This window comes from Antechinus flavipes, chromosome 6, assembly GCF_016432865.1.
Source record: "Antechinus flavipes isolate AdamAnt ecotype Samford, QLD, Australia chromosome 6, AdamAnt_v2, whole genome shotgun sequence".
Classification (NCBI taxonomy): Eukaryota; Metazoa; Chordata; class Mammalia; order Dasyuromorphia; family Dasyuridae; genus Antechinus; species Antechinus flavipes.
The window spans coordinates 245,288,581-245,315,823 of NC_067403.1; the positions used below are offsets into that span (position 1 = coordinate 245,288,581).

General features: G+C 34.4%; 2 protein-coding genes across 2 annotated transcripts; both read left to right on the forward strand.

Annotated features, from left to right (window-relative positions):
- Window positions 1-12,330: 12,330 nt before the first annotated feature.
- On the forward strand, window positions 12,331-13,254 carry LOC127540909 (olfactory receptor 10AG1-like). The gene has a single exon (XM_051965856.1). The coding sequence runs from the start codon at window positions 12,331-12,333 to the stop codon at window positions 13,252-13,254; it is 924 nt and encodes a 307-aa protein (XP_051821816.1).
- A 5,521-nt stretch (window positions 13,255-18,775) lies between these two features.
- Window positions 18,776-19,699, forward strand: LOC127541036 (olfactory receptor 10AG1-like). Its single transcript, XM_051966093.1, has one exon. It carries the CDS (start codon window positions 18,776-18,778, stop codon window positions 19,697-19,699), a length of 924 nt encoding a protein of 307 aa, XP_051822053.1.
- Window positions 19,700-27,243: the final 7,544 nt, after the last annotated feature.

The following is a 27,243-nucleotide window of genomic DNA, read 5'->3' on the forward strand; positions in this document are numbered from 1 at the left end:
TTTTCTTTAACTGTCTTGACTCAGTTTCCCTGTCTCAGTTTCCTTAACTGTTCTATCTCTGACCCAGTAAAACTAAGGATTATTCGCTCTAGGGTTATGAATTAGCAAGATAAAAGAGTAGATCTCCTGACTCTTTTACGGATTTACAATATCCCTTAAAATATTCCAAGATAACCTACGATATCTTTACTTCTTTGTCTCTGGATATTTTAGAGTTTTATGGCTTCCCCTCCCTGATAAAAACTTTCCCTCCCTTTCTCTTCTTTGTCTCCAAAAAAGTATTTAAGAAGTTGGGGTTCCTCCATTCATGGCTGGAGAATGGCATCTGGCAGCTGGATGCTGGACGCTGGATTCTTTGGGTCCTCCAGCCCTGGGACCAATATGGATTCCTTGGTCCCAGTATACTTATCTCTGTCTGACTGGATAATCTGAGACGAGAGTCCTGTCCAGTCAATCTTACTCTCCCATTAATAAAATATTAAAAACTCTCTAATCTCTCTCCTACCTCAGTTTCTCTGGCATTACAATTTGGAGGTCCCACCGAGATAATAGAAACTGAGAACTGAATTAGAGATTAGAGACCTTTCTGTCTCCACCTAGGCCTGGGCTCAGGACCTGGGTCTGTTCCTTGGGAAAAGCGGTTCTTCAGCCTCAGTCGGGCCTACAGTGGACAATGAAATCAATTCGGCATTTAATTCAGCATTCAGAAGAGTAAGTCTGTCTGGGTACCTTTTGGGGTACCATCTGGTTCTGGTTCTGGTTCTGGTCTGTTCTGTTGCTAGCAACCTGTGGTCTCAGAATAAATACCGAGGGGTTTAAAAATTCTGAGACAGGTATTTTCTGGGACGCTGGAAAATATCCTCTGGGTATGTGTTATATGTTTGTTTAATGTTGTAACTGTGTAGTCTGTGTGATATATGTTCTATGTTCTGTGTGGTTTGTTTGTCTGTTATGTTGTTGGTTGGAAAATTTTTTTTAAGAACAACGTTGCAGCTGTGCTTAGTAAATTGGAGCTCCACGTGTGTCTCTGTGTGTCCGTGTTAAAATTTAGGAAGCTTGTAAGAGATACAAACCTCTTGTGTTGCAGGCTTAGAAAATATCAAGAAGTTTGAAAAATCTTTCTCTCTCTCTGTCTCTGGCTGACTGCAGCATCCTGTGAGAAAAAGGGAGAAAAGGGAGAGAAAGGAAGAAAAAAAAAGGAAAAGAAAAAAATCGATTGAAAGGGATTTGAAAGTTTGGAAAGTTAATATACAGCAGTATGCTAACATTTAAAGGAAAGAAGTTTGAATAGAATATCTAGGCATTCTCTGTGAAGGCAGAGAAAAGCACTAAATGGGCTTGGAAGTTCACAGAAGCCCCTTTGGATTCTGGAAGGGAAAAAGGGAAACAAAACTTCTCTCTGAGGGTGGGGAATCCTGGAAAAAGCCCCTAGTCTGTTTTTGCTGATTTAAAAGCTTTGTTAAGTTTTAAGAACAATGATTAAGAAATTTGGAAATTGGTTGTTTGAAAATTTGCTTGTGATTTTAAAACTTTTAACCTGTTGTACTAATTTTGTAAGTACATGGAATTTAGCTATTTTAAACGGACAGAAAAGGTTTTTTTTTTCCCCTTGAAACAAAGCTTACTGGAGTAAAGAGCAATAAAATTCAAGCTTAGCCTGGCCTGGGCAATAAAAAGCTCTGGAGATAAGATGCTAATAGCTGTTAGAAGAAATGTGGTAGAAGAAAAACTTTTAAAAACAACTGTATTAGTTTGATTCAGTTTGTTACCTTCTGAAATATATTGAGTTATTTGTTAACATAAGTTATACTTTAAAACCAGCCCTGCTGGACATGTATGGGTTTTGTGGAGGTTTGGGTTATTCACTATAGTGTGAATCTTACAGGTTTTTGAAGGAAAAAGGAAAGAGGAATGCAGGTGATTTAGGAAGGACTGATTTGTAGGGGAAATTAGAGGTTTGCATGGTTTTAGGAAGGTGAAAGACTTTTGGGAGTAGATGAAGAAGTGGGGGAGGGAGCCTCCCACCCCCACTGCCTTCTGCTACTTTACCAAAGGAGCATCTGGGAAGGAAAGTTCTTTAAGGAGATTGTTCAAGTATGTAATCAGGGAGAAAGAGAAAGTTGGAAATGGGTGGATTTGGGAAGAAACCTGATCTTGGGAAACTGATGGGCTAAATCTTGAAAAGGATCACCATGTAGGAAATTGAGTGGGGAACCTGAGGGAAGTTTTTTCTAGGGGGTCAGGAGTGGGGGAAAGATGGCCATATGGAATCCTCTCCTCCCCTCATCCCGCTGAGTACGTTCCTGCCGTTTTTTTTTTTTTCCTTAACTGATTACAGCCAGTGCAGCAAACTGTGATTTTTAAGGACATGCTTACTTTTAGGTTAATTGATTGAATATTTGTTTCTTCATAAAGGTTTTCTTGGTTAAGAGATATGGTCATAAATGTGATCCATACTTTGGTCTGAGTATTTCTAAAAGTTTAATTGCTATGTTAAAAAAACCTTCTTGAATTCTTTTATGTGGAATTGGGTGTTTTGTATAAATTTAAATTGATTGTATTGGGTCATCCTGACGTTATTTAAAGGGCCTCTGAATATAATAGTTTTTTCTTTGTCCTTTTGAAAATGTTTTTGTTATGGACAATATGCAATTTGGGATATTTTTCTATGTATTGGGTATTTTAAAAGCAAAATAATTTGTATGTATAATGTTCACTCATGTAACATCTACTTAGATATGATAATTGTTCTAAGTTGTGAACTTATTGAGACAAAATTTCTTTCTGTTATTACTATAAGGTTAGGGTAAATCTTTGTTTAGGAGTTATCAGAAATTTGATGAATCACATCTGTTATTGGAGGTAAAAGTTTTTGGGCTTAGAATTAATTAGTTAATGCTATTTGGGAGTTTTAAAGCTCCACCCTCTGACAGTTACTGGGACAATTGATTGATAAGCTGTTAAAACTCAACTGCTTATGTTATGTTATAGTTATGTTCTTGCATTTTTCCTTCTGTAACTGATCTCTCTGATCAGAGCAATGGTCAATAGAACTGTTAATGCAATTCAATTATGTCAAGCCTTGCTATTTTCAGTCTGGCTATATGTAATCATTGTATCCTAAATGCTTGGGCAACTAAGTATTTCGCCTGGTTATCTGTCTGTTACTGGATATTTGTGTTTTGTTCCTTTAAGATTTCTACATGATAAATGGACAATTAACAGGGGTCTGTAAGACTGCAGCCGTTTGCTTGGCCTGTAAAGCAAACTCGTCTCGTCACATAGGAAACTGCAGACCAATTTATTTTGGCCTCCTCGTATTTTGCAACAGTCTGGTGAACTGAGTCTATCTGAGACTGATCTAATCTTTATGTGTTAGATTTGTGTTTTTGTTCTAGATTTTGGTCCAATTACAGATATTGACTTGCTTCTGGAACCTGGATCAGCTTTGATCAGCTTTGATCAGCTTTGATTGTCACTACGGCACACACCCACTCTGCAAGGAATGAGAGCCTCCTATCACTTCATAGCCTGAAGCAGCAGTTTTAAAAATGAGACCATGGACTGGACCCTGCATGGAGTGTACTTTGGACTGATATGAGGGACTTTGGGAATGGTTGATGACTCACTGTTAAACCTTACCTGGATCATCTATTACTGTGTGTTTTAAGATTTGGGATGAGATTTGTTAAAACTGTGTAATTATTATGTTTGAGGGCTTTTAAGGAAATGCTACTGTATTAGTCTGTTATGTATAGGGATTTTGATTTGCTCTTGGAATTTATATGGGGAATGGTCATTTGATAATTCCTTTCCGTGAGAAAAAAAAGGGGGAGGTAGAGATAGAACATAGGGGAAACTGGTATATTTTTTTTCAAAATACCTGAAAGAATGGGAACCCCTAGCTCCTATTCACTTTGCCTTAAGCACTTTTGCCCCACCCCCATCTCACTAGTTCAGATTGAATTTGGATGTTTTAGCTTTGGAATCCCTTATTTTGTTAAAATTTCCCTGGCAGACTCAGTTTTGGGGATTATTTTTTAGAAAAGTTTTAGAAATCAGACACCTGTCCTGACACTGGCAGTCTCTCTGATCTGTTTTTCCAGTCCTGTAACCCCAGTTCATTAAGTATTTCAGCATTTCAAAGGACCTTGAAGTTTGGCATGAAGCACCTAAAAAGTTTGGAGTTTGCCTGCCTTGATGGTCTAACTGTGCATAATCTGCTCGGGAATCTGTATTCTAATAGCAGCCCTGTTTCTCTGGGTGGGGACGGGTGGAGCTACTACAAGCCTCATCCTTACCCCATGGAGAGGGCTGCCTCTCTGAATGGGCCTTGGACCCTGCTGCTTTGTAAGCAGAGACTGAGTTAAGTGCACAAATGACCACAGACCTAACTGTCCATCTCAAATTGGATTCTCTGGCTGAAGTGGTGCTCCAGAACTATAGAGGACCTGACATGCTTGCAACAAGGGAGCCTTTGTACAGCTGTTAACTCTGGGGTTATCAGGGAGAGACTTGCTCTTGCCATACGAGTCCTTACATTTTTCTAATTTTATTTTTGGCTCATTTGCTTTACATAAGGTGGGTCAAAGACCTCCTGGGTATCTAGAGGAAGGTGCTAAGATTCAAAGGTTTGAATATTTAGGAGAAAGAGTGTGGAATGTTATGCCACAGTTTTCTTTAACTGTCCTGACTCAGTTTCCCTGTCTCAGTTTCCTTAACTGTTCTATCTCTGACCCAGTAAAACTAAGGATTATTCGCTCTAGGGTTATGAATTAGCAAGATAAAAGAGTAGATCTCCTGACTCTTTTACGGATTTACAATATCCCTTAAAATATTCCAAGATAACCCACGATATCTTTACTTCTTTGTCTCTGGATTTTTTAGAGTTTTATGGCTTCCCCTCCCTGATAAAAACTTTCCCTCCCTTTCTCTTCTTTGTCTCCAAAAAGGTATTTAAGAAGTTGGGGTTCCTCCATTCATGGCTGGAGAATGGCATCTGGCAGCTGGATGCTGGACGCTGGATTCTTGGGTCCTCCAGCCCTGGGACCAATATGGATTCCTTGGTCCCAGTATACTTATCTCTGTCTGACTGGATAATCTGAGACGAGAGTCCTGTCCAGTCAATCTTACTCTCCCATTAATAAAATATTAAAACTCTAATCTCTCTCCTGCCTCAGTTTCTCCGGCATTACACCTATGCTCCCTCCAGGGAAAAACTCTCGTGATTTAAGATTTAATGCTTTATGGCAAATGGACATCACCTATGTTAAGAGGCATAGCATCTATGTGACTATGGATATACATTCTCAATTCCTCATGGCTTCAGTCCAATCTCAAGAAGCATTTAGGCATGTGATCAGTCATCTCTGTCATTATTTTTCCATTGTAGCGTCCCACATGCACTTAAGAGAGGTAATGGACCAGCTTACACATCTGCTTTTAGGTCCTTTTGCTTTGAATTTGGCATTGCCCATTCCACCAGCATCCCATATAAACTTACTGGTCAAGCCATTATTGGACAGACTATTTGTACCCTCAAGATGCTCCTGTCTAAACAAGAAAAGGGTATGTTAGGATTTGCACAACTCTTTACAGGACTCAAGCAGGCTTACTTAGATGCAGCAATGTGTACATACAATTGCCTGCAATTTTCATATTCTGTGGATCTTACCTCAGCAATGCACTTCTGGCACACGCAGAGAGCATGGCTAACTAACAGTATGGCCAACAAGGACAAGAAACCTCTTTCGACAGTGATGTGGAAGGGCTTAGATGGCATCTGGAAGGGCCCAGGTTGAGTCAAGGTTTGGGGGCCCAAGTATGCTCTTGTCCCAGAAGCAGAGGAGTGGATCCCAACAAGAAACCTCTATGACCTGGGAAAACAAGAAGGACTAGATGATGAATGCATTGCTGACAACAATGCCCCGCAAAATCAGCCAGATGTCAACAGCCCTTCAGATGCTAATGGCAACCATGTCCCTCCTGACTGTGATACCAGAGACAGCAGATGCAGCACCAGTGTAGCAGCTGAATTGGACTGTCCTGGGTGATGTGCAACACCTGGAGACTGACAGAACTGGACAATGGGCTTGTGTGCTTCTCCCATGACTACCTGTTATTCATATGGTAGTCTGATAGGCTTTGCCCTGTTTTCCAATTATTGACAATGCCTCTAAATTAGTGGGTGAAAAATCAACACGCCTGTAATTGGCTGAGGCTTGAGTTGATGCACTGAAGTCCCAAGCATGTGAGGCTAAATAGTAATTGGACCATACTCTATTAATATATAAGCTTGGAGAAAGAATAGCCCCTGCCCACTCTTTGTGCAAGTCCTGATGTGTTGTATAGGAAATGACATTTTTGGTGGGTGGAGGCAGGGGAGTGGAAAGGGAAGCAGAAGGAGACTGCTGGCTGGTATCTTGTCACAGCTGCTCGCTTTGCTATTGTGACTACCCTTGACCTCCAATCCCCCTCTGTTAGCTGACTTCCTGTCTGCCCATATTGCTATTGCAATCCTTCTTCACTTCTACTGAGAATAAAGATTGAAGAATTTCCCCTTAACCTGAATTCCTGACTCTGGCTGATTTTAAATACACGGTTATCACATCTCCAAGCATATATATTAATAGAGTATGGTCCAATTACTATTTAGCCTCACATGCTTGGAACCTCAGTGCATCAACTCAAGCCTCAGCCCATTACACACGCCCACATGCCAAAGTTAGTGAGGCAGTGCTACAGGACATGACTTTTCTTGTATACACCTTCCTCTGTACCTTTCTTTACCAAAAGGTGTATACCAGGGGTCTTCAAACTACGGCCCGCAGGCTAGATACAGCAGCTGAGGATGTTTATCCCCCTCACCCAGGGCTATGAAATTTCTTTATTTAAAGGCCCACAAAACAAAGTTTTTGTTTTTACTATAGTCCGGCCCTCCAACAGTCTGAGGGACAGTGAACTGGCCCCCTATTTAAAAAGTTTGAGGACCCCTGGATCATATAATTGAAACCATAGGCTTATGACATGCTACCTCCTTGAACATGATTTTCTCGAGTGGGTTGAACATGTTATTCTTGCTTGGTTTTGGCACCTGTTGGGCCTAGTTCTTACTGTTTTACTTTTGTTTGCCTTTGTTCTGTTATAAAACTTCTGTAATCTCATTGATCAAGCTAGACATAGTTGATGCTAAAGTTAGCTTGATGTGATGAGCAGTCCCTGTTTTACAAAAGAAGGGAATTGGGTCAAGGGAGGAGCCACCCAAGGCACAAATAGGAAGTACAAAGGCTTTGAAGCCTGAGATTCCTGGATATGGTCACTGTGAACAGTGCAGACTGACTCGTGGGCAGGAGCCCACGAAAAAGGGAAGAATAAGAATTGCTATGATTCACTCCCTTGTTATCTGCTTAGAGTATTACTAACACTGCTCTGCTATCTCAATGTACCCAGGAAGAATTAGTATATCTTCCTTAGATTTGGGTGCATTTTTTATGGTGGGGTGAACATAGCTAATACTACATTTTGCAGTAAGATGATATAGAGAAGGAAATTTGCTTTGAAATGACAAGGGTACTTTCATTTTTGTTAGTAGATTGAAGAATTGGGTAATGATTTTTTTTAGGATAATAATTACTGTGGCTGAAATATTCAATTCTTACTAATTGCAATTCTCACAAAATGTACGTCTAAAAGCAAGGCAAAACACCACTTTACAGAAAGAATAATTCCTTTTGAGAGATGAATAGAGATTATGTAATAATTAAGTAAATTAAAAGTACTGAAGGAATGATGAAATATGGCTTTATGGCTTAAAAACCCAGATTTTTCTCTGATGCAATTCTCTCTCACTAAGAGGTGCTCAATTTACTGGACTTTGAGCCAGTATATCTTCCATCTCATTAAAAGGTGATAAGTAGCATGGGAGAGATGGTGTCCCCACAGGGCTAAGAAAAGCAAGAACCATTTCTATTTATTAAGGTCAACGTGACTTTCATGAAAGGGTCGTTTTAAGTCGAGGAGTTGATTATTTTTGCAGGTATGGCTTTAGTTTGTGTCATATTGTAATTCTTGTGTGAGAAATAGCATAGGAAATTATTGAACCAGCAGTAATAAGGTCACTGGATTCAAATCCTCATTTTGAAAATCATTGTGAATTTTAAGCAAGTCATTCAGATTGTCTGAATTTCAGTCTTCTAATCTGAAGTCCTGTCATTGAGTTCTAATGTGAGGGTTAGATAAAAAGACATTTGTTAATATCTTTGTAAGCATTAAAGAAATCAATGGATTCCACTTATATGATAATAATATTTTATTATATTCTTCAGAGAAATAAGCAGCTGGATGTGATTAATTTCATCTGAGAATGGTAAGTGTAGGCTTTTTTGCTATCAATCCTGGAGTTTCTCTTATGTGAACGAAATTGATGGTTTGAACTCTCAGTGATCCATCTGGCAGGTCTGAATTTTATGATCCCACTCAAGGATAGAGATTAAGGAAACAGGATGTCTAAGGAATGAAAAGTACTTTATATAGAATATCATCTCCCAACTTGCCATCCAAGGTATGGGAACGTAACCCTTCATCAATAGATTCAAAAAATAGCCCATTAAATACATTTATGTTGTTTATTTATAATCCATTTTATATTTTCAGGGACAATTTATTTTTAAGCACAGCTATCTCCCCAAATACCCCAACCTCTTAATTTCTTTTGTAAAAAAGAATTTTTAAATTTTCCAACAAACCTTACACTAGAACAACAATACTGGAGCAATGATACAATATTCCAGAACAATATAACCTCCAACTTTCATTTTTAAAGCAGGAAAGCAGGCTTTGTCATCTATTCTTCAAGATCAAATTTTGTTCATGTTGTTAATCTAACCAGAGTTTCCTATTACTGTTTTGTCAATTTGCATTATTATTAAATAGAATTGATTCTCTTTTCTTCTCAGTTCATTACAAAGGCTTCTCAAATATCTTTTATTTATGATAATATCATTTTTCTTAATATAATATTTAATTAAAATCACATATCAATATATGTTTAATTATTCACTGATATTTATCAGTTTCCCATTCCAGGTTTTAAATATTAGTTTTCTTTCCACAAACAGTACTATAAAATTTTGGTATCTATAGGATCTTTCTGTTTGCCACTGATATCCTTCCAGGATGTTACAGTAACCAACCTGCTGATCCACAGAGAAAGAATAGGTTAGTGTCTTTTTTGAATAATTTCAAATTTTTTTTTTTTTTTTTTTTAATCTTGGCTCAATTATTTCTATTAGCTCTATCAAATCAACTCTACAAAAACAGTATCTTTGTTATTGCCTTTTTGATAGAACACCAAAATTGACAAATTTTGAGGCAATTTTTGCTTGTTTAAAAAAATAAACTATTTTACTAAGTATGATGTCAAAAAAGAGAATTGCATTAATTTTTATTTTCTGTCAGATAAATAATATTTATGAAAACTTTTGATATTATTTGGTCCATTAGACTTATGCCCTAATGGTTAGGGGCCATTAGGTGGCATAATAGTTGATATTGGGCCTGTAGTTGGAAAGGTCCAACTTCAAATATGTCCTCAAAAAAGACTCTCTGTGGGACTCCGAGTACAACAGAGAATGTCTGTTTCCTTCTGTTTCTTCATCTAGAAAATGGGCAAAGCAATAGCACCTATATTTCAGACTTCTTTTGAGGTACAAGTGAATGATATCAGTAAATGACTTAGCAATGGGCCTGGCAAGAAGTAGATGCTGTAAAATACAAGAAGCTGTTATAATTATTACTGCTATTTCTGACAACATTCTCTTTTTACCATGATACATATAAACAACAAAGGTAAGTGACATGCCCAAAGACATAGTGCTATTTAGTATCTGTGGCCAAATTTGAACTCAAGACTATGTCTTAAGAATTTCAGGCCCAAAACTCTATACACTGTACCACCTACCTGTCCCCGCTTCATTTTGCTCAAATATAAAATGGCACACCATTTGAAATGTCCTCATTTACATTGAGATATATTTGCTGTGAAAGTCAGATAGGGGAAAGAAGAGTATTTTCAAAATAGTCCCCTTTATTGAAAAACAAAGTACTTGAACCAAAATTGGACTCATTCATTGAAAAAAAATATTGAGAGAGATAGAGAGACAGACAGACAGATAGATAGAAAGAGATTTGTTAAAGGATTGTGACAAAACTGATATTATATAGAGTAAATTTCAAATATGCATATTATGAAAGTAAAATGAGTCAACCATGTGATTATACATTATTTTATGGGTATTAAAGCACAGTATGTAAAAGCTTGTTAACTATCACTAGTACTTGCACATTCTGATTAAAAGCAAAGTAACCAGAATTAGAAAAATGATTGACAAAATGGAAAAAAAATTACAAATTAGAAACATTTTGCTAAAGGATTTTACTTAAATGTTTTAGTATAAAGAAATGGGAATCTAAAGAGCTTTGTGTGAAGTCTGGATTAGCTCCCTGGAAGCTTCAGAATCAGTTGGAGTCAGGATAAGCAAAAGTCCTTAGTCTTTAGGGGGAGAAGTGAAGGAGATTGACAAAACTGCCACACACTCTCCACTAACCAACCTCCCTTCTCCTCTTCTTCCTCCAAAGTGACTCTGACTTGTCTTACTCCATCCCCTAATCCCTCCTATGATTATCTGTATACACCAAAAGATCAAGCCAGCCCAGAATAGTGAGAAGGGTCATTTTCCAAGCATATACTAATAGAGTATTGCTTAATAGTAATTAGCCTTAAGTGTTCAGTTTTCTGATTCCAGCACACCAAGCAGAGTTTTAACCCTTTACAGCTTTGGGTTTTTAATCTTCATACAAAATTGGGGCAACTATTTGGTATAGTAGAAAAATCACTGGACTGATATATAAATTTGATAGTTTATAAGTGAAATATATATTAAATACTCATGTGCATTCAGTTCAAAATCAATAGCATTGCAAAATGAATAGTCATTAACTTTAAGGTGCTAAGAAACTAGTACTAAAGTGAGCAATAGTTATTAATACTCAATATCTTGAGAAAATTCAGAAGTTCTCTCTTCTCCTGAATTCATCATTTTAAAAAGATCATTTTTCTTGTGATGAAGAGAGCCATCTACAACCAGAGAGAGGACTGTGGGAACTGAGTGTGCTTCACAATATAGCATTTTCATTCTTTTTGTTGTTGTTTGCTTACAATTTGATTTCTTTCTTAGTTTTTTCCAGTTTAATTTGATTTTTCTTATGCAGCAAGATAATTGTATAGTTATGTTTGCATATATTGGATTTTCAAAAGTAAAATAAAAAGATCATTTTTTCTTCAAAAAACATCACTTACAATTAGATTGCATTGAAACTAATAGATCTTGATCACATCCCACACAACCTTGAAAGGAATGTAATGTGAAGCAGGGAAACCTATTGTATCATAGTCAAATTTGAAAGACACAGATCTTTTTCTCTAAATATAGTTCAAGACTGGGAGTCATCTGCTGTCTAGAAATTTTCTGTGTACAGGGGTGACATAAGCAATAATGTGCAATCAGTATCTAGTGGCAATAGTCTTTAAAGTGGAGCCCATAACCATTGTTGTCTTTGGTCTAGGAATATTTGGTCAATGACCATACTTTCATTAATAGTCTGCTGGATTTAATTTTTTTTAATTATTAAATTACCCAGAAAGTATATCTGTTATTAAAAAATTCACAAATATAGGATATATACTTGGAATAGATCATTAAGATTAAGTATTAACCATTTGTTAATTGACAAACATCTGATATAAATGCTATGACAGAATAATTCAAACAAGGGTGAAATTGATTTTTGCCTAGTGATTACAGGAGAAGAATACACAGTGAGTGGTGTAGAAATAAGAAAGACCTTAAAATAGGGAAATCACAAAACAGCAATGTTCAATGTGATGTACAATTTTGTTCTTACTTAAATTGAGGATTTATATATATATATATATATATATATATATATATATGTATATATATATATACCTATATATATATATTTACAATCATAGTCATAGAACATGATTAGAGTCCCTGGTGTAGGACTTAATCCTTTATTGGTTGATTTTTTTCCCAATTATATAGAATGTTAGAATTGAAACAGAAGTTGAAAGAACATAACATTGGATGTTGGAGCTGGTGATGAAAACATGAAATTAAATCTATGAGAAAAATGGCAGATCTTCAAATCTAACTGTTCCTGTTTGGATGAAGGAAACTGAGGACCAGGGGGAAAAAAGTGATTGCTTCATTTTGAATTCATCATTTTCACAAGCAGAAGAAAGACACAATGCCGGAAGAAAATCTCACAAATGTGAAGGAATTCATTCTACTGGGATTTTCTAATTTGCCCAATCTCCAAGGATTTCTATTTGGGATATTCTCTGTCATCTACATAAGTATACTGTTAGGAAATGGCCTCCTTCTTTTTATAATCAAGATTGATCAAGCTCTTCATACCCCTATGTATTTCTTCCTGGGGAACTTTTCCTTTTTGGAAATATGTTACACATCAGTCACTTTGCCCAGAATGTTGGCAGATCTCTGGACCCAGAAGAGAACTATTTCCTTCCTGGCCTGTGCTGTGCAAACTTTTTGTCTTTATATTTGTGGAGGAGCTGAGTGCCTTCTCCTGACTGTGATGGCTTATGACCGTTATGTGGCAATCACTAAGCCTCTCTATTATACTCTCATCATGAATCACAAAGTGTGTGTCCAATTGGTTGTGGCTTCCTGGCTGACTGGGGTTCCAATTATGATTGGTCAGACATATCAGATTTTCTCTTTAAACTTTTGTGGTCCTAAAATAATCAATCATGTTTTTTGTGATGCCCCACCTTTATTCCCATTAGCATGTACAAACACATATAACATAGAGGTTTCTGTCCATGTTGTGGCTCTACTCTTTGTCACAATTCCCTTTGTTTTGATACTTGCCTCCTATATCAAAATCATAACTACAATAATGAAATTGCCCTCCACCTCAGGGAGATCCAAAGCCTTCTCTACTTGTTCCTCTCACTTAATGGTTGTGTGCTTTTTCTATGGGTCTGGAAGTATTGTATATTTGCAGCCAAAATCGAGTCAATCATCAGCATCTAGCAAAGTACTTGCTCTTTTCTACACTATTGTCACCCCAATGTTTAACCCCCTAATCTACAGTCTGAGAAATAAGGATGTCATTGCTGCACTGAGAAAACTACTTCCTAAATGAATCCAGTGTATGCCATTAGTCAAATCCAAGAGGATTAGTATTCTCATCTACTATACTTCCTATTAAAAAAAAAAAAAAAAAAAAAAAAAAAAACAACTTCAGATTATTTTTTTTCCATTGCACTGAAATTGTACTAAAATGAGAATCTGTCAAGAGATTCTATATGAAAATAGAAAACAGCAGCCCAAAATGTCCATCTTCCTTAATTCAATCATGACTGAAATTAAAATCTTTATTGTTTACTAAATAATCCATGGACAATGATCCATAAATCTTTTGAGTACAATTTTATTGTGCTTTCTACTACTACCCTAGTAACATGAGAAAAAAAAAAGACTTTTTTCTTTTAAAAAAATTAATTTCATTGTGTATGTGTTTAAGAGACAGACAGCAAGAAGAAAAGAGAGAAAGAAAGACGTACCCAAAGAGAAGCAGAGTAAAACAGACAGAAACAGAGATCAGAGATGCAGGCAGAGACAGAAATAGAAAGACATAGAGAGAGATCAAGCAAGAGCAAAAAAAAAAAAAAAAATCCAATGAAAAGATTCCCCTTGCCCCGGATGCCTTACACATTTTCATAGATGCACAGGTATAGGAAACATTAGACTGTATTAGAAAGTTAGATGCCAAGATATGATCATGTTTTATTCTGTCCTCCACTGTGCAATCATAAGACTCAGAGGATTTAAAAACATTGGTTGGGCAGGTTATAAGGCTTAATGATATTCTATTTTTTTTGTTGATTGCTTGATTAGCCAAACGTTAGGAATTCTCATGGCTTTTATTTGATGTGGAAGAATAAGGACATAATGTACTAAAACATTCTACTTTTAAGCAAATTAAGAAAAAAAAAAGAAGAGAAAAAACTTACTCAAAAACAAAAAAAGGCAAGAAGGAGGGGAGCTAGGACTCATCCTTGTTCTCAGCTTCATAATAGAACATTACTAAGACTGCTATGCCATCTCTAGTATACATGAGGAACTAGTATATCATTCCTAGATGTGGAGTATATTGCTTATGGTGGGGCGAACATAGGTAATAATAAATTTTGCAGGAAGATGATATAGAGAAGATTTTTTTTTTAAATCAGGCATGTTTTCACTTTTGTCAATAAAATGAAGAATTGGGTAATATTTTTTATATGATAATAATCACTGAAGTTAAAACAATCAATACTTTCTAATAACAATTCTCACAATATCCATGCCTACAAGGAATACAAAGCAGCATTTTACAGATAGAATAATTCAGGTCTAAAATGAATAGAAATTGTGTAATATAAAGTAAATTAGAAGTACTGGGAGAATAATGAAACATGGCCGCCTTGCTGAAAATAGTAGATTTTTCTTTATGTAATTCTCCCTCATTAAGAGGTGTTCAGCTTACTGGACTTTGAGCCAGTATATCTTCCATCTCATTAAAATGTGATAAGTAGCATGGGAGAGGAAGTGTCCCCACAGGGCTAAGAAAGGCAGGAACCATTTCTATTTATAAAGGTCAAAGTGTTGTTTTATGAAAGGCTCATTTTGAGTAGAGAAGTTGATCACTTTTGCAAAGTGTAATTTTATTTTGTATGATATTGTAATTGTTGTGTGAGAAATAGGCTCTTAAAGTATTGAACCAGCAATAATAAAAACACTGGGTTCAAATCTTCATTCTGAAAACCATTGTGAATTTTAGGCCAGGCACTCAGATTGTTTGAATATTGGTTTCCTAATATGTAGTCCTTCTGATGTGAGGTTTAGATAAAATGGTATATGTTGGCATCTTTGTAAGCATTAGATAAATTAAAGGGTTCTGTTTATATGCTTATATTATTTTACTATGTTCTTCTGAGAAATAAGCAATTGGATATAATTAATTTCATCAGAGAAAGGTAAGTGTGGGCTCTTTTTCTTCCAGTTCTTGAGTTTCTCTTACTTGAAAGAAGTTTATGGTTTGAACACTCACTGCTCCATGAGTTATCTGGCAGGACTAAATTTTGTAATAGCATTCAAGAATACAGATTAAGGAAAGAGCATATCCAAGAAATGGAAAGTGCTTTAGATACAATATCCCCTCCTAACTTATCATTCAAGGTAAAGGAAGGTAACCTTTCATTAGCAGACACAAAAATAATATAATAAATACATTCATGTTGCTTACTTATAACTCCTTTTATATTTTCAGTCATTTTATAATGCATTTTTAAAGCACAGCCACTTCCTCCAAATTTCTCAACCACTTGGTTTCATTTTTAACAAAGCATTAAAAAAATTTTAAAGAAAAGCAAACACTGGAACAATAATACAGGACCAATAATCAAAAATACCAGAACTCTATTTCCCCCAACTCTCATTTCTAAGAACAGGAAAGCAGGATTTGTCATCTGTCCTTCAAGATCAAAATTGGTTAATGTCATTAATCTTACCTGAGCCTTCTATTACTGTTGTCAATTCATAGTATGGTTAAACAGAGTTTGATTCTCTTTTATTCTCAGTCATTTAAACAGATTTCTCAATTCTCTTTTTTTCTGATACTGTCCTCTTATTTTAGTGTTATTTTTAAATATAATTCCTAATCAATAAATGTTTAATTATTCATTGATGAACATCAATTTTCCATACCAGGTTTTGAAGATTTTTTTTTCCCAAAAAAACAGTACTATGAAAATTTGGTATATATAGGATCTTTTTTTCTGTCTTTGATATCCTTCCAGTATATGTCACACTAATCGGACTTCAAATCCACAGGGAAGGAATAGATTAGTGGACTTTTGTTTCAAAATTTCAAGTGGATTTTGAAAATCAATCACCAGCTCTACCACAAGGGTATCTTTGTTATTGTCTTCTTGGTGAAACTTCAACTTTGACAAAATATGTTTTTTTTTTCCTAATTGTTCTTTTTTCAATTAAACTAATTTATTAGGTATGATTCCAGAAGAGAGTTGTATTAGTTTTCATTTTTCTGTCAAGTAAATAATATTAATGAAAACTGCATTGATATTATTTGGTCCATTAATTTCGGGACAGGTCTAATGCTTAGGGGCAGTTATGTGGCATAATGGATGACACTGGGTCTGCATTGAGGAAGATCCAACCTCAAATTTGACATCAGAAAAGACTATTTGTGGGATTCTGAGTTCATCAGAGAACGTCTGTTTTCTTGTGTTTCATCATCTAGAAAATGGGCAAAACAATAACACCTATATTTCAGACTTCTTTTGAGGTACAAGTGAATGATACTTAGAATAGTGACTGACAAATAGCAAGAAGCTACTATGATTATTACTGTTATTTATACAAGTTTCTATTGTTACAATAACATATGTAAACAACAAAGTTAAGTAACATATCCAAAGACACCTAGATATTTAGTATCTGAGGCCCATTTGAACTCAAGACTAAGTCTTAAGGACTTCAGATCCAAAACTCTATCTATTGTACCACCTACCTGCTTCTGCTTCATTTTACTCAAATATAAAATGGAATGCTATTTAAAATGCTCTCATTCACTCTGAGATATATTTGTTGTGGAAGTCAGATTGTCAGGAGAAGAATATTACATTGAAACCTATTTGTAGCAGCCCTTTTTTGAATCACACTGTATTTGAACCAAAATTAAGCTCATTCATAAAAAAAAAAATGAAAAAATAGAAAAAAAAGAGAGAAAAGATACAAAGACAGAGAGAGAAAGAGGGGGGAGGGTTGGTACAGGATTGTTAAAAAATTAAAAGGATGAAGAGTAAATTATATATATATATATATATATATATATATATATATATATATATATATATATATTATGAATGCAAAATGAGTCAACTATGTGATTATACAGTATTTTATGGGTGTTAAATCACAATATGTAAATGTTAGTAATTATTACTAGTACTTGTACATTCTGATCAAAAGTAAAGTAGCCAAAATTAGGTAAACAATAGACAAAATAAATACAAACAACTTAAAAATTAAAAACATTTTGCTAAAGGATATTACTGAAATATTGTAGTATAAGGAAATATCAATCTAAAGAGATTTTGGTTTTAATCTTAATAGAAAATTGGGGAAGCTACTTGGTATAATGTATAAATTACTGGACCTGGAATGAGACTTATCTTTACAGAATTAAAATCCAGCCTCACAAGTGATTGATTGACCATGGGCAGTGACTTAATTTGCTTTGCTTCAGTTTCTCATCTGTAAATGCAGTTGCAAAAAGAAAGGACAAAAGATTCCACTATCTCTGCAAGAAAGTCCAAAAGAAGAATTGAACATGAGTGAAAATAACTTTAACCACAACAAATGTGTTAAAATTAAATAAAAAAAAAATTCATGGTTTTTATCAAAGTGTGATAAACCATGACTTCAGTGGATTCATATTTAAGAATGTAACTCCTTCTTCTTTGAATAAATTTGATAGTTCATAAGTGAAACATTTATTAAATACTTATGTGCATTCAGTTCAAAATCAATAATATTACAAAATGAATGTTTATTAACTTTAAGGTGCTAAAAACTTAGTACTAAGAGTGAACAATGGTTATCACTAATAAATATCTTGAGCAAATTTGGAAGCTCTCTCTTCTCCTGAATTCTCCTTTTTTAAAAAAAAAAGATCATTTTTTTTTAATTTCAAAAGGACATTATTGATAATTAGATTATGTTGACTCTATTTGATCTTGATCAGATCCTGCACAATTCTGCTAGGAATTTAATGTGAAGTAGGAAAACCTATTGTATTATACTCAAGTTTCATAGAGACATATCCTTTCATCTAAACAGTCCAAGATTGGGAATCATCTGCTATCTAGAAATTTTCTGGATGCAGGTATGATATTACCATGATGTTCCATCAGACTCTATTGAAATAGTCTTTAAAATAGTGCCCATCACCATTGTTGTCTTTGGTTTTAAAAAGATGGGTAAATGTCCATCATTTCATAATAGTCTGCTGGACTTATTTTTAAAAATTATCAAATTACTTAGAAAGTAAGTCTGTCATTTTTTTTGAAAACATTTCTCAACCATAAGGAATACACTTGGAATAGATTAAGATTAAGTTGTAATCATTTGTTAATTAACAAACGACTGGTATAAATGTTATGATAGAGTAATTCAAGAAATGGTGGAACACATTTAATTTGTGCCTAATGATTACTAGAGAAGACTACACAATGGGAGCTAAAGAAATAAGACAGAACTTAAAATAGGCAAATCACAAAACAGAAATATTCAATATGATGGAGAATTTTGTTCTTTCTTAAATGGATGATTTCAAGGATAATTTTATCTTAGAATGATTGACATACAACTGATTAGAGTCCTTGATGTAGGACAGAAGCTTAATTCATTCTTAGTTGATTTGGATTTTTCCCCATTTATATAGAATGTTAGAATTGAGATAGAAATTAAAGGAACATAACATTGAATGTTTCAAATCCAATTGTTCCTGTTTGGAGGAGGGAAACTGAGGATCAGAGAAGGATAAAGTGATTGCTTCATTTTGAATTCATCATTTTCACAGGCAGAAGAAAGACACAATGCCAGAGGAAAATCTCACTTATGTGAAGGAATTCATTCTCCTGGGATTTTCTGACCTGCCCAATCTCCAAGGTTTTCTATTTGGAATATTCTCTGCCATCTACCTAAGTATACAGATAGGAAATGGCCTTCTCATTGTTCTAACCAAGACTGATCCAGCTCTCCATACCCCTATGTATTTTTTCTTAGGGAACTTTTCCTTTTTGGAAATGTGTTACACATCAGTCACTCTGCCCAGAATACTGGCAGATCTCTGGACGCAGAAGAGAACTATTTCCTTCCTGGCCTGTGCTGTACAAACTTGTTTCCTTTATATTTTTGGAGTGGCTGAATGCCTTCTCCTGACTGTGATGGCTTATGACCGGTATGTGGCAATCACTAAGCCTCTCTATTATACTCTCATTATGAATCACAAAGTATGTGTCCAACTGGTTGTGGCTTCTTGGCTGACTGGGGTCCCAGTCTTGATAGGGGAGACATACCTGATTTTTTCTCTCAACTTCTGTGGCCCTAACAAAATAAATCACGTTTTCTGTGATGCCCCACCTTTATTCCCATTAGCATGTACAAACACATATAATATAGAGGTCTCTGTCCATGTTGCGGCTCTACTCTTTGTTACAATTCCCTTTGTTTTGATACTTGCTTCCTATATCAAAATCATAACTACAATAATGAAATTGCCCTCCACCTCAGGGAGATCCAAAGCCTTCTCTACTTGTTCTTCTCACTTAATGGTTGTTTGCTTTTTCTATGGGTCTGGAAGTATTGTGTATTTGCAGCCAAAATCCAGACAATCATCAGGGTCCAGCAAAATGCTTGGTCTTTTCTACAATACTGTGACCCCAGTGTTTAACCCCCTCATCTACAGTCTGAGAAATAAGGATGTCATTGCTGCATTGAGAAAACTACTTCCTAAGTGAATTCATGTATGGAGCAGTTAATCAAATCTAAAAGGAACTGCATTCTCTTCTGCCATACTTCCTAATAAAAAGAAAATTTATTTTTCCATTGCACTAAAATTGCACTACAATGAATTTGTCAAGAGATTCTATTTGAAAATACAGCACACTAGCTCAAAATTTCAGTTTTCCTTAGTTCAATTGTGACTGAAATGAAAAAAAAACTTTGTTGCTTTTTATATAGCAACAATGATCAACAGATATTTTGAGTGCAATTTTTCTTTGCTTTCTACTACTTTCCTAGTAACATGGGGAAAAAAAAACTTTTTTCTTTAAATATATCAATTTAAGTGTTTTGTGTATGTGTGAGAGAGAGAGCTTTAGAAAAAGACAGGAGAAAAAAGAGAAATACAGAGAAAGAGACAGAGATACAGATAGAGACAGAGACAGAAAGAGAGATAGAGAAATATGTCCATACATGTAAGGCAGAGAAAGCATCAGTTGAAAGGGGGAGTACAAAAACAAAAAAACTGAGACAGAGAAACAAATATTAACTTATTTTCTGGAGTAAATTAAGCTATCTAAAAGCTTGTTTTTCAATTTCATAGTCCTTCAAAATAGAGCCATTAGTCATTTTAATTTTTAGCCTTATTATTCTCTTTTCAATTTAGACAAAGCTCTGTTTTTATTTTATTTTATTTTATATTTTATTATTATTATTTTTATTATTTTGCTGAGGCAATTAGTGTTAAGTGACTTGCCCAGGGTCACAGAACTAGAAAGTGTTAAGTGTCTGAGACCAGATTTGAACTCAGGTCCTCCTGATATCAAGGCTAGTGCTCTATCCACTGGATGACCTAGCTACCCCTATATCTTCATTTTAACAAAGCTCTTTTTCCATGTGCATTAAAATTATCTAAAATAATACTGGTATATTATCAGTCCCTTAACAGTTTATAATAATCAGAAAACAATAAGTTTAAGGAAGAAAATTTCACGTAATTAAGAAGGAAAAAGAATGAGTATAACTACATTTTTATGATGTAAATTCAGAGAATAATACATTTATAATAAACATTAGCTATTTGTTATAATTTGTACTAGAAATGAACTCTTCTTCCAATGATGAAAGTTCACTTTTTCATAAATATTTTACTAAATCTATAAGGTAGTACAACCCAAGAGAGCTCACTACCCTTTTGGATAGTTCTTATAATTAGGAGATTCTTCCCTTATGTCAAGCTTAAATTTCCTTCTAACATTTCCTTATTCATTTTGTTCTTTAGGTTTAAGTCAAATACTTCTAATACCCCTCCCTTCCATGAGACCTTCACATTCATGAAGACAACTATCACTGGTACTTTCTGTCTACTCCATTGTCACTACATGCAATTTCTTAATTCAAAACTTAAATCATATTCTGGATCCCTAAATTTACCCATTCACTTTCTTTAGCATATTTAATAACTAATCAGATGTTCTTCCCAAAAAAGACAAGCAGAATAGAACCTCACTTTTCATGACTGATCTAACAGAATTTACCTGTATTCAAGCTTTCTAATTCTGATTTTTATGGCACCTTTTGTGCAGTCAGTTATTTCAACTGCTTTTATTGTCATGAGATTACTTTATTGTCAAGACAATTCAGATATTTCTCTATCTCATTTCCTAAACTAATTCTTCATGTAATGTCAATATCAAAACAAAACAAAACTAAAATAAAATAAAACAAAACCTCAACAATATTGTACCTTAACAGTAACAAAAGCTTTCTGAAATTCAACCATAAGTTTTTCATTGTGCCCTATGTAAATTGCATTTGGTTTATTCACAGTGGCCAGAGCATTGAGACTGGAGTCAGATAGTCTCATCATTCTGAGTTCAAATCTGGCCTCAAATCCTTACCAGCTAGACAAGACCCAGAACCCTGTTTGTCTCACTTTCTCCATTTGGTAAAGGGAATGAAAAATGACCATGATATCTCCTCCAAGAACATTTCAAATGAAGTCTCAAAGAGTCGCTATGACTAAAATGACTGAAAGACAGTTGCTGTTCTCTGATCTCTCCACTGAGAGGCAGTTGCATTGTCTGATCTCTCTCCTCTTCCTTCTATATCCAATTTATTTCATTCCCAGTCCACAAGGAACATCTGCATTAGTAAAGGCTGCTTTGTAACTCCTTAAAGTTTATGATTCATAGCTAATGAGGTTCTCGGAGAATTGACCTGCCCCTTCACCTAGACATGGTCCTTAACAATTCCCTGTTTTTTGTTTTATGGAAATGTGATTATTTTCCTCCCACAGCATGGTCAATAAGTTTATGCATTAACTTTTATCTCAAGCCACATGCTAAGGTATCTGAGTCCACATGCTAGAGAGTACAAACAGCACTATAGCAGGTATTGAAGCATGTGAGATATCATGGAGGCAAACTTTCAAATGGAGAAGAGAACTATGGTCAGAACAGGCATTTTTCATAAGTCCTTCATCAATATATTATTATATATAGTATACTAATTCTACTTCTTAGATCATGTTTGCCTAGCCAACTACTGTGAATAGCTGTGTCATTTATTGAAGGAGAAGGAGAATGACTACGGACATAATATATTACAAGACCCTATTTTTAGGTAAACCAAGAGGCAAAAAGAAGGGAAACAAATTGCCCAGTGTCAAAAAGATGGGGAAGGGGAGCTGGGATTACTACCCTTGTCATCATGTCCATAATCCATCATTCATTACACTGCTCTGCTCTATAATGCAATAGGAGTGAACTGGTATATCATCCTCAGATTTGGGGTGCAAAGCATGTTGTGTGATGAACTTACCAAATTCTATAATTTTCAGTGAGCTGATATAGAGAAGAAAATTTGGTTAAAATATCAGGAGTATTTCACTTTTCTAAATAAACTAAATAATTGAGTGATTATCATTTATGATGATAACTACGGTGGCTAAAAAACTCGCTCCTTTCTAATTATAATTCTCAAAAGATGCATGAATGAAAGGAATGTAAAATAGCATTTTACAGATAGAAAAATTCAGCTTGAGAGATGGATTGGGATTTGCAATAGTTAAATAAATTACAAATTCTGAAGGAAGGATGAAACATAGCTTCATGACTCAAAATCCCAGATTTTTTAAAATGTAATACCCCTTCATTAGAGGGTGTTCAGGTTACTGGACTTTATTTGAGCCAGAATGCCTTCCATCTCATTAAAATGTAATAAGTAGCAGGGGAGAGGTGGTGTCCCCACAGAGCTAATAAAGGTAGAAACCATTTTATTTATAAAGGACAAAGTGACTGATAAAAGGGTCATTTTAAGTAGGGAATATGATCATTTTTGTAGGGCATACCTTTAATATGACATATTATAATTTTACAATTGTGAGATATTGTTATTCTTATGTGATAAATAGCTTAGTAAAGTACTGAACCAGCAGTAAAAAGGATACTGGATTCAAATGCTCACTCTCAAAATCATTGTAACTTTTTGAGCAAGTCACTCAGATTGTTTGAATCCCAGTCTTCTAATCTGTAATATATAAATACCTGCAGTACAGCCATTGAGTTCTGATGTGAGGGTTGGATAAAATAGCATCTGTTAACATCTTTGTAAGCATTAAAGAAATTAAAGGATGCCATTTATATGCTTATGTTATTTTACTATATTCTTCAGAGAAATAAGCAGCTGGATAAAACTAATTTCATCTAAGAAAGGTGCATGTGAGCTCTTTTGCTGCCAATCCTTGAGCTTCTCTTACTTGAAATAAATTTATGGTTTGAACTCTCATTAATCCATGAGTTCCCTGACAGGTCTGAATTTTATGATCCCTGTCAAGGATAGAGATTAAGTTCAGGAAAAAGATATGAATAGACAATTTTCAGATGAAGAAAGTCATATGAAAAGATGCTCCAAGTCATTATTAATCAGAGAAATACAAATTAAGACAACTCTGAGATAGCACTACACACCTGTCAGATTGGCTAGAATGACAGGGAAAGATAATGAGGAATGTTGGCGAGATTGTGGGAAAACTGATACATTGTTGGTGGAATTGTGAATACATCCAACCATTCTGGAGAGCAATTTGAAACTATGCTCAAAAAGTTATCAAACTGTGCATATCCTTTGATCCAGCAGTGTTACTGCTTATATCCCAAAGAGATCTTAAAAAGAAGAGAAAGGGACCTGTATGTGCAAGAATGTTTGTGGCAGCCCTCTTGGTAGGGCTAGAAACTGGAAAGTGGAAACTGAGTAGATGCCATCAACTGAAGAATGGTTGAATAAGTTATGGTATATGACTATTATGGAATATTATTGTTCAGTAAGAAATGACCAGGAGGATGATTTCAGAAAGGCCTGGAGAGACTTACATGAACTGATGCTGAGTGAAATGAACAGGACCAGGAGATCATTATATACTTCAACAACAGTACTATATGATGATCAATTCTGATGGACATGGCCCTCTTCAAAAATGAGATGAATCAAATCAGTTGCAATAGAGCAGTAATGAACTGAACCAGATACACCCAGCGAAAGAACTCTGGGAGATGACTATGAACCATTACATAGAATTCCCAATCCCTCTATTTTCGTCTGCCTACATTTTTTATTTCCTTCACAGGCTAATAGTATGCTATTTCAAAGTCTGATTCTTTCTGTACAGCAAAACAACTGTTAAGACATGCATACTTATATTGTAGTTAATTTATACTTTAACATATTTAACATGTATTGGTCATCTTGGGGAGGGAATGGGGAGAACAAGGAGAAAAAGTGGAACAAAAGGTTGGCAATTGTCAATGCTGTAAAATTATCCATACATATAACTTGTAAATAAAAAGCTATTAAAAAAATTATGGAATTTATTTGTTCTGATCTCCATCTTTGAGGCATATAGGGGAACATAGTAGAGAGATAGCCTATTAACGTCATTGAAGTATGAAATAGTAGAGTTGAAATTTAAGACCATATTTTCTGATTCGTAATCATATGGTCTTAGCACTTCCGTTCTGTCTCCAACCACTGTGAGTGCACTAGCATACCTTCCCAAAATCTAGAATAATTATGTCAAATGTTTCATTAAGCAATGGGATGCTACAGAGGAGACAATTTGGTCCTTGATATTAAAAACAACATTATTCTAAATCTTTTCATTGAAAAATTGAGGAGAATAAGTCATGAGTTATTCCTTCAATTATGATAATGAATGATTAAAAACTCTATTACTCCAAAATTCTTTTTTTTTTATTCCAATGCTATGAAGCAGGAAGTGAAAATAACTTGTTTTTTCTTTCCATTTTACAAGTGAGGGAAATTAATATGAATAGAAATGTGGCCTTACAATAAAAAAAGATATTTAGTTATCATCATATTTGAAGTCTCAAAATAGTTGCTTTTCTCAAGACTTAAGAGTTTTCCCTATATAACCTTGCCTCATTACAGTTGTTTAGATGATTGAACTTTGAGCCAGAAGACCATTTCTCTCATTAAAAAATGAAATATGGCTTGGGAGAGCTGGGATCCCCAGAGAGCTGGCAAGACTCTTCAACTAAAGAGGAGTGCTCAATGATTTCATCTAAAATTGACTTTAACAAGGTAATTTGGTCCCTCTCACAGAATTTGTTTGTTCTTACTTGTGTATTTTAATATTTAAGGGAAAATGATCATGGACTCATAGAAAGGGCATTGAACTTGCAGACATGGGAACCTCAAATTCAATTCTTCTCTTTAGCACCAAACACCTGTGAAATTTGGCAGATTATTCTGGTAGAGTGTTACTCTTCTCTGTAAAATCAGAATAGCTGTGGTTCCTACATTATAATATTGATGCAATAACTTATATAAAAAGTTTTGAAACATTAAAGTAATTTATGGATGTATGTTATTAAATACCTCTATTATCTTCCTCATTATTCAAGAAGCAAGGAGTGAAATATATTTTAATTCTAACTAAGAAAGGTAAGTTTGAGCACTTTTGCTACCTCATCTCCAGTTTCTTTAACCTGAAGAGGATTGTTATCTATGATTCTTGTGATAATTTTGAATTTTATGATTCTAATTAGTAACAAAGATTCAAGAAAGAGATTATTCAGGGAATAAAACATTCTGTTTACAGAATATCCTTTGATACTTCTGCCAGCCAAGATATGTGTGTTTGGACTTCATCACTAGTCACTTAAGTTGCCAACCTCTCAAAAAAACTAGCTTGATATTGTTTCAATTTTGTATTTTTTTACCTTTTCTCTTTTATAACACATTTCCCAGGAAAAAAAATTCCATTCACATAATTTCCTTTATGAAGATCAAAAACTGTTAAGCAAATGCAAGCATCTGGGCAAAAAAACAAACAAAAAACAAAAAACAAACAAAAAAAAAAACAATAACTAATTAAACATTTCACAATAAAATTCCCTTCAACATACTCTGATTACAAGAGAAAAATAAGCTTTATAATTTGTTCTGTTGGACAAAGACTTTTGAGTATAATTACTCCTAGCTCCTGTTATTTACCCCACCACCACCACCAATTACATTATGGTAAATCTTGTGGATATTAATGTCCTGGTTGTGCTTTCTTTGCTATATCTCACTTGACTAAGAAAAAAAAAATCTTCCCAAATCTCTTCAGTTGCTCATATTTTCATTTTGCCATAAGATAATATGTAGGCAAAATCCTGAACCAACAAAAATATTTATTTCCTGTTGATTATCTATTCTTTCAGTTTTTTTCAGCTACAGTCAATATAAATAATTTTTGAATATTTGATTTTCTTTTTCTTTTTCTTGTAACTATTCTCTTTTCAGAATATTCCATAGTAATCAGATCCACAGAGTCAAAGTATGTAAGCATTTATTAGTTCAACTTCCATAATTCCAAATTGTTTTCTAGAATACTTAGATTAGTGGAGCTATGCCACAATAAAGTGTTATGATTCTTATCCCACTAAAGCTCTATAAATGACTTTCTAAATTTTTTAACCAATGAAATTTACAGGTATTAGGTAAAAAGAAAATTTTATTCATCTTTATTTTTATTAATGTTAGTGATTTTTTATGATTATTAAAAAAATTATAATTTTCTTTTTTATATTAATGAACATATTAACTTTTGGATGACATATATTAAACCCCCTAATTTTTCAAACATCTCTATCTAAAATCAGACTTTTTAATCAAAAATATAGTACATGAATAGTAGTTTTTTGTTCATTGTTTTTGCACTGAATTTCCTTTTGTATTTTAAATATGAAATTCAGATTATTTATTATATGTTTTATCCTCTTTTCTATCATCATTTATGAAGAGATATTAAATATGATAGGGGTAGGAGTGATGGCTTCAGTCAAGCAAATCTAAATGCAATTCCTATTCAAATTCTTGCAGAGCATGTAAATATTGGCAAGTTAATCAACTTAATTTACTTAGATTAATACCAGTTACCTGAAAAAGCTTTTACATTTAGATGACAATGATGGAGTATTTTAAATCCCTGGCAAGTAAGAAAGAAAACGATTGATTGGTTGTGAATTCATTGTTTCTGCAGGCAGAAGACTCA

What these genes read in the sequence shown, in the direction of transcription:
- LOC127540909 (XM_051965856.1), top strand. Translation starts at nt 12,331, where the DNA reads ATGCCGGAAGAAAATCTCACAAATGTGAAGGAATTCATTCTACTGGGA.
- LOC127541036 (XM_051966093.1), top strand. Translation starts at nt 18,776, where the DNA reads ATGCCAGAGGAAAATCTCACTTATGTGAAGGAATTCATTCTCCTGGGA.